Source organism: Oncorhynchus gorbuscha, unplaced genomic scaffold (assembly GCF_021184085.1).
Source record: "Oncorhynchus gorbuscha isolate QuinsamMale2020 ecotype Even-year unplaced genomic scaffold, OgorEven_v1.0 Un_scaffold_1886, whole genome shotgun sequence".
Taxonomy (NCBI): Eukaryota; Metazoa; Chordata; class Actinopteri; order Salmoniformes; family Salmonidae; genus Oncorhynchus; species Oncorhynchus gorbuscha.
Window position 1 is genome coordinate 79,589 of NW_025746541.1, and position 12,912 is coordinate 92,500.

A 12,912-nucleotide genomic window follows, 5' to 3' on the forward strand; every position below is an offset into this window, starting at 1 on the left:
CTTTGTACTGGATGGGATGGTAACTGGGGCTGTACTTGGCTTTGTACTGGATGGGATGGTAACTGGGGCTGTACTTGGCTTTGTACTGGATGGGATGGTAACTGGAGCTGTACTTGGCTTTGTACTGGATGGGATGGTAACTGGGGCTGTACTTGGCTTTGTACTGGATGGGATGGTAACTGAGGCTGTACTTGGCTTTGTACTGGATGGGATGGTAACTGGGGCTGTACTTGGCTTTGTACTGGATGGGATGGTAACTGGGGCTGTACTTGGCTTTGTACTGGATGGTAACTGGGGCTGTACTTGGCTTTGTGCTGGATGGTAACTGGGGCTGTACTTGGCTTTGTACTGGATGGGATGGTAACTGGGGCTGTACTTGGCTTTGTACTGGATGGGATGGTAACTGGGGCTGTACTTGGCTTTGTACTGGATGGTAACTGGGGCTGTACTTGGCTTTGTACTGGATGGTAACTGGGGCTGTACTTGGCTTTGTACTGGATGGGATGGTAACTGGGGCTGTACTTGGCTTTGTACTGGATGGGATGGTAACTGGGGCTGTACTTGGCTTTGTACTGGATGGTAACTGGGGCTGTACTTGGCTTTGTACTGGATGGTAACTGGGGCTGTACTTGGCTTTGTACTGGATGGGATGGTAACTGGGGCTGTACTTGGCTTTGTACTGGATGGGATGGTAACTGGGGCTGTACTTGGCTTTGTACTGGATGGGATGGTAACTGGGGCTGTACTTGGCTTTGTACTGGATGGTAACTGGGGCTGTACTTGGCTTTGTACTGGATGGTAACTGGGGCTGTACTTGGCTTTGTACTGGATGGTAACTGGGGCTGTACTTGGCTTTGTACTGGATGGGATGGTAACTGGGGCTGTACTTGGCTTTGTACTGGATGGGATGGTAACTGGGGCTGTACTTGGCTTTGTACTGGATGGTAACTGGGGCTGTACTTGGCTTTGTACTGGATGGGATGGTAACTGGGGCTGTACTTGGCTTTGTACTGGATGGTAACTGAGGCTGACTTGGCTTTGTACTGGATGGTAACTGGGGCTGTACTTGGCTTTGTACTGGATGGTAACTGGGGCTGTACTTGGCTTTGTACTGGATGGGATGGTAACTGGGGCTGTACTTGGCTTTGTACTGGATGGTAACTGGGGCTGTACTTGGCTTTGTACTGGATGGTAACTGGGGCTGTACTTGGCTTTGTACTGGATGGGATGGTAACTGGGGCTGTACTTGGCTTTGTACTGGATGGTAACTGGGGCTGTACTTGGCTTTGTACTGGATGGTAACTGGGGCTGTACTTGGCTTTGTACTGGATGGGATGGTAACTGGGGCTGTACTTGGCTTTGTACTGGATGGTAACTGGGGCTGTACTTGGCTTTGTACTGGATGGTAACTGGGGCTGTACTTGGCTTTGTACTGGATGGTAACTGGGGCTGTACTTGGCTTTGTACTGGATGGTAACTGGGGCTGTACTTGGCTTTGTACTGGATGGTAACTGGGGCTGTACTTGGCTTTGTACTGGATGGTAACTGGGGCTGTACTTGGCTTTGTACTGGATGGTAACTGGGGCTGTACTTGGCTTTGTACTGGATGGTAACTGGGGCTGTACTTGGCTTTGTACTGGATGGGATGGTAACTGGGGCTGTACTTGGCTTTGTACTGGATGGTAACTGGGGCTGTACTTGGCTTTGTACTGGATGGTAACTGGGGCTGTACTTGGCTTTGTACTGGATGGGATGGTAACTGGGGCTGTACTTGGCTTTGTACTGGATGGGATGGTAACTGAGGCTGTACTTGGCTTTGTACTGGATGGTAACTGGGGCTGTACTTGGCTTTGTACTGGATGGGATGGTAACTGGGGCTGTACTTGGCTTTGTACTGGATGGTAACTGGGGCTGTACTTGGCTTTGTACTGGATGGGATGGTAACTGGGGCTGTACTTGGCTTTGTACTGGATGGGATGTTAACTGGGGCTGTACTTGGCTTTGTACTGGATGGGATGTTAACTGGGGCTGTACTTGGCTTTGTACTGGATGGTAACTGGGGCTGTACTTGGCTTTGTACTGGATGGGATGTTAACTGGGGCTGTACTTGGCTTTGTACTGGATGGTAACTGGGGCTGTACTTGGCTTTGTACTGGATGGTAACTGGGGCTGTACTTGGCTTTGTACTGGATGGGATGGTAACTGGGGCTGTACTTGGCTTTGTACTGGATGGTAACTGGGGCTGTACTTGGCTTTGTACTGGATGGGATGGTAACTGGGGCTGTACTTGGCTTTGTACTGGATGGTAACTGAGGCTGTACTTGGCTTTGTACTGGATGGTAATTGGGGCTGTACTTGGCTTTGTACTGGATGGGATGGTAACTGAGGCTGTACTTGGCTTTGTACTGGATGGGATGGTAACTGAGGCTGTACTTGGCTTTGTACTGGATGGGATGGTAACTGGGGCTGTACTTGGCTTTGTACTGGATGGTAACTGGGGCTGTACTTGGCTTTGTACTGGATGGGATGGAAACTGAGGCTGTACTTGGCTTTGTACTGGATGGTAACTGGGGCTGTACTTGGCTTTGTACTGGATGGTAACTGGGGCTGTACTTGGCTTTGTACTGGATGGTAACTGGGGCTGTACTTGGCTTTGTACTGGATGGGATGGTAACTGGGGCTGTACTTGGCTTTGTACTGGAAAGTGTGATGGCTAAATGCACTTCACTGATTTAAAAACGCATTAGGGCTGAGATCCCGTTAACGGGATTGATATGACAACAGCCAGTGAAAGTGCAGGGCGCCAAATTCAAACAACAGAAATGTCATAATTAAAATTCCTAAAACATACAAGTATCTTATACAATTTTAAAGGTAATCTTGTTGTTAATCCCACCACAGTGTCCAATTTCAAATAGGCTTTACAGTGAAAGCACCATTAAGTTAGGTCAGAGCTATGTCACAGAAAAACACAGCCACTTTTCCAGCCAAAGAGTGGAGTCACAAAAATCAGAAATAGAGATGGAATTGATCACTAACCTTTGATGATCTTCATCAGATGACACTCATAGGACTTCATGTTACACAATACATGTACAGTGGGGTAAAAAAGTATTTGGTCGGCCACCAATTGTGCAAGTTCTCCCACTTAAAAAGATGAGAGAGGTCTGTAATTTTCATCATCGGTACACTTCAACTATGACAGACAAAATAAGACAAAAATTACCAAAAAGTTATATTTTGGTTTCTTCTGACCATATGACATTCTCCCAATCTTCTTCTGGATCATCCAAATGCTCTCTAGCAAACTTCAGACGGGCCTGGACATGTACTGGCTTAAGCAGGGGGACACGTCTGGCACTGCAGGATTTGAGTCCCTGGCGGCATAGTGTGTTACTGATGGTAGGCTTTGTTACTTTGGTCCCAGCTCTCTGCAGGTCACTGGGATTTTTGCTCACCGTTCTTGTGATCATTTTGACCCCACGGGGTGTGATCTTACGTGGAGCCCCAGATCGAGGGAGATTATCAGTGGTCTTGTATGTCTTCCATTTCCTAATAATTGCTCCCACAGTTTATTTCTTCAAACCAAGCTGATTCAGTCTTCCCAGCCTGGTGCAGGTCTACAATTTTGTTTGATGATCTTCAACAGAATGCACTCCCAGGAATCCCAGTTCCACAATAAATGTTTGATTTGGTCGATAATGTCCATCATTTATGTCCAAATAGCTACTTTTGTCAGCGCGTTTGGTAAACAAATACAAAGACACAAAGGGCGTTCACTAGGAGCAGACGAAATGTCAAAAGAGTTCCGTTACAGTCCGTAGAAACATGTCAAACGAAGTATACAATCAATCTTTAGAATGTGTTTAACATCAACCTTCAATAATGTTCCAACCGGATAATTCCTTTGTCTTCAGAAAAGCAAGCTACCTCTCATGTGAATGCGCGTGACCAGCTCATGGCACTCTGCCAGACCACTGACTCAAACAGCCCTTATGAGCCCCTCCTTTACAATAGAAGCCTCAAACACGGTTCTAAAGACTGTTGACATCTAGTGGAAGTCTTGGGAAGTGCAACGTGACCAATATCCCACTGTATCATCAATAGGGGCTGAATTGAAAATTGACCAACCTCAGATTTCTCACTTCCTGGTTGGATTTTTTTTCTCAGATTTTTGCCTGCCATATGAGTTCTGTTATACTCACAGACATCATTCAAACAGTTTTAGAAACTTAAGAGTGTTTTCTATCCAAATATACTAATACCATGCATATATTAGCAACTGTTTACTCTGGGCACCTCTGGGCACCTTATTCATCCAAGCTACTCAATACTGCCCCCAGCCATAAGAAGTTAATTAAATGTCATATTTAATTTGTCGTATTTGATTTGATTACATATTTGATGTAATTTTATTTAACCTTTAGTTGTATTTAATGAAATGCAATGTTGATGTTTAGGGGTATAACTCTACGTTGACCTGGAGACAGTACGGGCAGCTGTGTGGTCCTCCTGCCTGGAAGGTGAAAGGTGTGGCTCAGACACAGATCTTCTGTACACACCTGGATGGACACCAGGTACATCACTTAAACACTCTGACACCAGGTACACTCTGATACCAGGTACATTCTGACACCAGGTACATCACTTAAACACTCTGACACCAGGTACACTCTGACACCAGGTACATCACTTAAACACTCTGACACCAGGTACACTCTGACACCAGGTACACTCTGACACCAGGTACACTCTGACACCAGGTACACTAGGACACCAGGTACACTCTGACACCAGGTACACTCGGACACCAGGTACACTCTGACACCAGGTACACTCTGACACCAGGTACATAACTTAAACACTCTGACACCAGGTACACTCTGACACCAGGTACATAACTTAAACACTCTGACACCAGGTACACTCTGACACCAGGTGCATCACTTAAACACTCTGACACCAGGTACACTCTGACACCAGGTACACTCTGACACCAGGTACATCACTTAAACACTCTGACACCAGCTATACTGTATGTAAAGGGAATATTGTGCCATTTTCAACAAAACCTTTTACATTTCTTTATTTAAAAATAATTTCCAGGTGACGTGGACCGGGAGGTTCAGGCAGGTGCGTGTAGCGGAAACTGAAAACGGAGCCCAGTCCGTCATCAACCTGCTGCCGGTGTTCATGGGAGATTGGTTACGCTGTCTTTACGGAGAGACCTATCCTAAATGTGACCCGCTGCGGAACAACTCCACCAACACCTCCACATCCTCAACGGCAGACTCCAACACCCCCGACGCCACGGCAACCGTCGCTAATGCTAACCTCACCGCCGCCGACTACGCCAACGCCACAGTGAGTGGCGTTGCCGCGCCGACGGCCGTCCTCCTCCGGCAGCAGGAAGAGGAGGAGCTGTGTGTGATTAAGGCTTTGGCCAAACACACGTGTCACGTGAAGCGATACGACAGCTATGTGTTGGAGGTAAGAGATACAGGAAACGTTTACGTTTTTTAGCCTGGCTTTTACATTGACATTTTTAGTCATTTAACAGATGCTCTTCTCCGGAGCGACTTACAGTATTGAGTGTATATTTTTGTAGTCCTTTTTCGTACTGGTCACCCGCCGGAATCGAACTCACTTCCTGGTGTTGCAAGCACCATGTTCTACCTGTTGGGCCCCATGGGTCCGGGGCCTTTATTCAGTAATAGTTGTAGATATACTCTGTTCTACCCTCTGGGCCCCATGGGACCAGTAATAGTTGTAGATATACTCTGTTCTACCCTCTGGGCCCCAAGGGACCAGTAATAGTTGTAGATATACTCTGTTCTACCCTCTGGGCCCCAAGGGACCAGTAATAGTTGTAGATATACTCTGTTCTACCCGCTGGACCCCAAGGGACCAGTAATAGTTGTAGATATACTCTGTTCTACCCTCTGGGCCCCATGGGACCAGTAATAGTTGTAGATATACTCTGTTCTACCTGCTGGGCCCCACGGGACCAGTAATAGTTGTAGATATACTCTGTTCTACCCACTGGGCCCCAAGGGACCAGTAATAGTTGTAGATATACTCTGTTCTACACGCTGGGCCCCAAGGGACCAGTAATAGTTGTAGATATACTCTGTTCTACCCTCTGGGCCCCATGGGTCCGGGGCCTTTAATCAGTAATAGTTAGTAACTTTAGTAATTTAGTTGTTGATATACTCTCTGTTTTATGATTTGTTATTTTTCCACTTTTACTTTTTTTTTACTTCATTTTATTGTTTTAATGTAAAGTGTGATTTAAAAATATATATATTTTTATGTACGTTATTCAAATTTTGATTTGATTTGAGGTGGGCGTGGGGATGCCCGAGGAAGACGGGATTCCAGAGGACCGGGCCAGAGACATCAAACTGGTGGCCAGTCATGAGTTCAGACAGGTAAACCCTGTTCCTTTAGGTACTCACAGAACCCTGTTCCTTTAGGTACTCACAGAACCCTGTTCCTTTAGGTACTCACAGAACCCTGTTCCTTTAGGTACTCACAGAACCCTGTTTGTTCCTTTAGGTACTCACAGAACCCTGTTCCTTTAGGTACTCACAGAACCCTGTTCCTTTAGGTACTCACAGAACCCTGTTCCTTTAGGTACTCACAGAACCCTGTTCCTTTAGGTACTCACAGAACCCTGTTCCTTTAGGTACTCATAGAACCCTGTTCCTTTAGGTAGTCACAGAACCCTGTTCCTTTAGGTACTCACAGAACTCTGTTCCTTTAGGTACTCATAGAACCCTGTTCCTTTAGGTACTCATAGAACCCTGTTCCTTTAGGTACTCACAGAACCCTGTTCTTTAGGTACTCACAGAACCCTGTTCCTTTAGGTACTCACAGAACCCTGTTCTTTAGGTACTCACAGAACCCTGTTCCTGTTGGGTACTCAAAGCCAGAACCCTGTTTCCTTTAGGTACTCACAGAACTCTGTTGTTGTTAGGGTTACTGCAATTATGAACCCTAAATGATGAACTTTAGTGTTGTCTATGAACCCTGTTCCATTATGATTACTAAATGAGAACCCTGTTCTATGTTTCATTATTAACCTAAATGATTGCTGTTGGTGTTGTCCAAAGCCATGATTATTGACAGAGTTTGCCTTTTCTAGGTGTGCATAAACCTTATGATTCCTTACACTCTGTTGGTGGTGTCTAGGTGTTGCTGCTATTATGATTATCCTAAATGATGAAGCTGTTGGTGTTGTCTAGGTGTTGCTGCCATTATGATTATCCTAAATGATGAAGCTGTTGGTGTTGTCTAGGTGTTGCTGCCATTATGATTATCCTAAATGATGAAGCTGTTGGTGTTGTCTAGGTGTTGCTGCGCCTGCAGCCCGGCAGCCTGGTGGAGTTCAGCACTACGTTGGAGGGTCGTCTGGGGGGCCAGGTCCCGTCCTTCGAGCTGAAGGCCATCTACTGTCTGGACTGTGACTCCTCCCTTCTGACCGCTGCCGGGCAGGTAACATATAGTACCATTTAGCAGATAATTCTATCCGGAGACACTTAGTCATGCTTGCATACATTTTACACATGGGGGGCCCCCGGGAATTAAACCCACTATCCTAGCTTTTGCAAGCTCCTGTTGCAACTGCCTTACAGAGGACCATGTGTCTGTACTTTCCTCTCTGCAGGTGAAGATGGAGAGAGACTGGAGACGGACCACCCTCAACTCCGTCAAGTTCGCGTTCGACTTCTTCTTCTCTCCCTTCCTCTCCGCACGTACCGACGTGTGACAGGACGAGAAAGGAGAGAGATGTTGTGACAGGAAGAGGAAGGAGAGAGATGTAGTGACAGGAAGAGAAAGGAGAGAGATGTAGTGACAGGAAGAGAAAGGAGAGAGATGTAGTGACAGGAAGAGAAAGGAGAGAGATGTAGTGACAGGAAGAGAAAGGAGAGAGATGTAGTGACAGGAAGAGAAAGGAGAGAGATGTAGTGACAGGAAGAGAAAGGAGAGAGATGTAGTGACAGGAAGAGAAAGGAGAGAGATGTAGTGACAGGAAGAGAAAGGAGAGAGATGTAGTGACAGGAAGAGAAAGGAGAGAGATGTAGTGACAGGAAGAGAAAGGAGAGAGGAATAGATGGATAGAAGGATTTCAATTCAGTACAACTTCAGTTTTGTCCTGGAATGTTTTAATGTGTACAATAGTTTGTCTTGGACCTTGTCTTTTCCCCCATTTCCTGTCCTAAAGGATCAACGTGTGACCAACTAGTGGTGGAAGAGACAGTGGCAGCCATTTTTTAAAATGGACTCCGGGGGGGATAGATGAATGAAGGAATTCAATTCAATACAACTTCATTTGTAGAGCAACTTAGTAATTTAATGGGATGGGTTGATGGACAGATGGACGGAGGTGTGAAAAGGGGCGTGTCTCTGGATGGAACACCCGAAGGGAACGGTTGCTACAGTTACACACAGTTGCTGCTGTTCTCTTCTGGCAGCCATTTTTTGTTTTTTTTCCCCAAGAGGTGGCTCGTTACCACGGCAACAACTTCTACTCAGTCACTGAATACATTCACTGCACTGTCTTACAACTGGTAAAAAAAAAAATTGTGAGGTGGCTCGTTACCACGGCAACGAGCTGCGGGGCAAGCATTTTTTTTTTAACGACGGGAATGGATGGTTGGGTCAGATTGTATCTAATCGGGCGGAAACACCCGGAGAGCTGAAATCAAACGAGGAAGTGGGTAAATCTGTAAACTGCATTAACCTGAATGTATTTCCACTGGCGCTGTCGTTTCTCAGTGGGAAACGGTTCAAAAAATCGACAGAGTGGTCTTTTTAAAACGGGGATAACTGGAGGAAGACCCTAGGGAATCATGGTGAATGAAGATTTCAGAGGAACAGCCCTTTCAAATATAGTATTAAGAGTTGTGTATTTAACTCTTAGGAACACACTGATGGCTTGTGTATGTAGAATATGTAGAATATCTATGTATCTATATAGTACTACAACTATGTATGTATGTATGTACAGTGCCTTGCGAAAGTATTCGGCCCCCTTGAACTTTGCGACCTTTTGCCACATTTCAGGCTTCAAACATAAAGATATAAAACTGTATTTTTTTTTGTGAAGAATCAACAACAAGTGGGACACAATCATGAAGTGGAACGACATTTATCGGATATTTCAAACTTTTTTACCAAATCAAAAACTGAAAAAATCATGGGCGTGCAAAATCATTCAGCTGTCCGTTAGCCCCGAGTCTCAGTTTCACTGTCTGTTCCACTCAGTCACAGCTTAGGTTTGTGTTTTGTAGTTTTGGCCCGTTCACACTCGAGTTCTGCCAACTGATCTACAACACATTGGACACAATGGTTGTGATCTGATTTGTTTTTTTTTGTGATGCAATGAAGAGTGCAGATCCATTGAGCGATGTGTAGTTTATTTGTGTGCAGAAAAACTCTGATACAACTGGCATCCCACACGCTTGTGTAGTTTATTTGTGTGCAGAAAAACTCTGATACAACTGGCATCCCACACGCTTGTGTAGTTTATTTGTGTGCAGAAAAACTCTGATACAACTGGCATCCCACACGCTTGTGTAGTTTATTTGTGTGCAGAAAAACTCTGATACAACTGGCATCCCACACGCTTGTGTAGTTTATTTGTGTGCAGAAAAACTCTGATACAACTGGCATCCCACACGCTTGTGTAGTTTATTTGTGTGCAGAAAAACTCTGATACAACTGGCATCCCACACGCTTGTGTAGTTTATTTGTGTGCAGAAAAACTCTGATACAACTGGCATCCCACACGCTTGTGTAGTTTATTTGTGTGCAGAAAAACTCTGATACAACTGGCATCCCACACGCTTGTGTAGTTTATTTGTGTGCAGAAAAACTCTGATACAACTGGCATCCCACACGCTTGTGTAGTTTATTTGTGTGCAGAAAAACTCTGATACAACTGGCATCCCACACGCTTGTGTAGTTTATTTGTGTGCAGAAAAACTCTGATACAACTGGCATCCCACACGCTTGTGTAGTTTATTTGTGTGCAGAAAAACTCTGATACAACTGGCATCCCACACGCTTGTGTAGTTTATTTGTGTGCAGAAAAACTCTGATACAACTGGCATCCCACACGCTTGAAAAACTCTGATACAACTGGCATAGTTTATTTGTGTGCAGAAAAACTCTGATACAACTGGCATCCCACACGCTTGTGTAGTTTATTTGTGTGCAGAAAAACTCTGATACAACTGGCATCCCACACGCTTGTGTAGTTTATTTGTGTGCAGAAAAACTCTGATACAACTGGCATCCCACACGCTTGTGTAGTTTATTTGTGTGCAGAAAAACTCTGATACAACTGGCATCCCACACGCTTGTGTAGTTTATTTGTGTGCAGAAAAACTCTGATACAACTGGCATCCCACACGCTTGTGTAGTTTATTTGTGTGCAGAAAAACTCTGATACAACTGGCATCCCACACGCTTGTGTAGTTTATTTGTGTGCAGAAAAACTCTGATACAACTGGCATCCCACACGCTTGTGTAGTTTATTTGTGTGCAGAAAAACTCTGATACAACTGGCATCCCACACGCTTGTGTAGTTTATTTGTGTGCAGAAAAACTCTGATACAACTGGCATCCCACACGCTTGTGTAGTTTATTTGTGTGCAGAAAAACTCTGATACAACTGGCATCCCACACGCTTGTGTAGTTTATTTGTGTGCAGAAAAACTCTGATACAACTGGCATCCCACACGCTTGTGCATAGTTTATTTGTGTGCAGAAAAACTCTGATACAACTGGCATCCCACACGCTTGTGTAGTTTATTTGTGTGCAGAAAAACTCTGATACAACTGGCATCCCACACGCTTGTGTAGTTTATTTGTGTGCAGAAAAACTCTGATACAACTGGCATCCCACGCTTGTGTAGTTTATTTGTGTGCAGCTGATACAACTGGCATCCCACACGCTTGTGTAGTTTATTTGTGTGCAGAAAAACTCTGATACAACTGGCATCCCACACGCTTGTGTAGTTTATTTGTGTGCAGAAAAACTCTGATACAACTGGCATCCCACACGCTTGTGTAGTTTATTTGTGTGCAGAAAAACTCTGATACAACTGGCATCCCAACTTGTGTAGTTTATTTGTGCAGAAAAATGTGTTGTACGTCAGTTGTAGTTTACGGGGCCACTGTCCGCTTGTGTAGTTTATTTGTGTCGGTCTCTCCTAGTTCGGGCGGCGTTGCGAAAAACGTCACCGGCCTAGTTTATTTGCCATCGCCGATCCACCTTGTGTTTTGATTTTCCATTTGTTTTGTCTTGTCTTCCCTCACACCTGGTTTCAGAAAAATTCCATCAATTACATGTTGTGTAGTTTAAACCCTCTGTACAACCTCCATGTCCTTGTCCGGTATTGTTGATTGTAAGAGTTTGTCCACGTTATGTCTGGTGTGCGAAGGGTGTCATCCCCATTGTATTGATTTATTGTTTTTGTTCACTGTGATTTGTATTATTAAACTACTCTGTTGGAACACAGTCTCTCTCTGGCGCGTTCGACGTCACGCACCTCAGTACGCACCTCACTACGCACCTCAGTACGCACCTCACTCCACCTCACTATTGTTGCCTTACAGCCACTGTGGTCTGACTTCTCCCCTGATGCCAGTCACTGTGATTTGCACCTCTGTTGGTACGCACCTCACTACGCACCTCACTACGCACCTCACTACGCACCTCACTACGCCTTACAGCCACTGTGGTCTGACTTCTCTGATGCCAGTACGCACCTCAATACGCACCTCACTACGCACCTCACTACGCACCTCACTACGCCTTACAGCCACTGTGGTCTGACTTCTCTGATGCCAGTACGCACCTCAATACGCACCTCACTACGCACCTCACTACGCACCTCACTACGCACCTCACTACGCACCTCACTACGCACCTCACTACGCCTTTCAGCCACTGTGGTCTGGCTTCTGCTTTCCATTTGTTTTGTCTTGTCTTCCCTCACACCTGGTTTCAATTCCATCAATTACATGTTGTGTATTTAACCCTCTGTTCCCCCCTCCATGTCCTTGTCCGGTATTGTTGATTGTAAGAGTTTGTCCACGTTATGTCTGGCGTGCGAAGGGTTTCATCACCATTGTATTTATTTATTGTTTTTGTTCACTGTGATTTGTATTATTAAACTGCTCCGTTGTAACACAGTCTCTCTCTGACGCCAGTACGCACCTCACTACGCACCTTACTACGCACCTCGCTACGCCTTTCAGCCACTGTGGTCTGGCTTCTGCTTTGCTTGCTCTTGGTCTAGGCTGGGTTACTGTAAAGCTCTTCCATTAGGGTCTAGGCTGGGTTACTGTAAAGCTCTTCCATTAGGGTCTAGGCTGGGTTACTGTAAAGCTCTTCCATTAGGGTCTAGGCTGGGTTACTGTAAAGCTCTTTCATTAGGGTCTAGGCTGGGTTACTGTAAAGCTCTTCCATTAGGGTCTAGGCTGGGTTAGGCTGTTACTGTAAAGCTCTTTCATTAGTGTCTAGGCTGGGTTACTGTAAAGCTCTTTCATTAGTGTCTAGGCTGGGTTACTGTAAAGCTCTTCCATTAGGGTTTAGGCTGGATTACTGTAAAGCTCTTCCATTAGGGTCTAGGCTGGGTTACTGTAAAGCTCTTCCATTAGGGTCTGGGCCGGGTTACTGTAAATTCTCATTAGGGTCTAGGCTGGGTTACTGTAAATCTCTTTCATTAGGGTCTAGGCTGGGTTACTGTAAAGCTCTTCCATTAGGGTCTGGGCCGGGTTACTGTAAAGCTCTTTCATTAGGGTCTAGGCTGGGTTACCGTAAAGCTCTTTCATTAGGGTCTAGGCTGGGTTACTGTAAATCTCTCTCATTAGGGTCTAGGCTGGGTTACTGTAAAT

General features: G+C 45.4%; 1 protein-coding gene across 3 annotated transcripts in view; it reads left to right on the top strand.

Moving 5' to 3' along the window:
- LOC124024500 (wolframin-like) overlaps nt 1–7,899 on the top strand; it is a 40,668-nt gene extending 32,769 nt beyond the window's left edge. For all 3 annotated transcript variants that reach the window (XM_046338417.1, XM_046338419.1, XM_046338418.1), the window contains 5 exons: nt 4,461–4,577; nt 5,107–5,490; nt 6,345–6,431; nt 7,354–7,497; nt 7,670–7,899. In XM_046338417.1, coding sequence (XP_046194373.1) covers nt 4,461–4,577; nt 5,107–5,490; nt 6,345–6,431; nt 7,354–7,497; nt 7,670–7,771 — 834 coding nt within the window. In that variant the 3' untranslated portion in view covers nt 7,772–7,899. The remainder of the gene's footprint in view (nt 1–4,460; nt 4,578–5,106; nt 5,491–6,344; nt 6,432–7,353; nt 7,498–7,669) is intronic.
- The last annotated feature ends 5,013 nt before the right edge of the window (nt 7,900–12,912 follow it).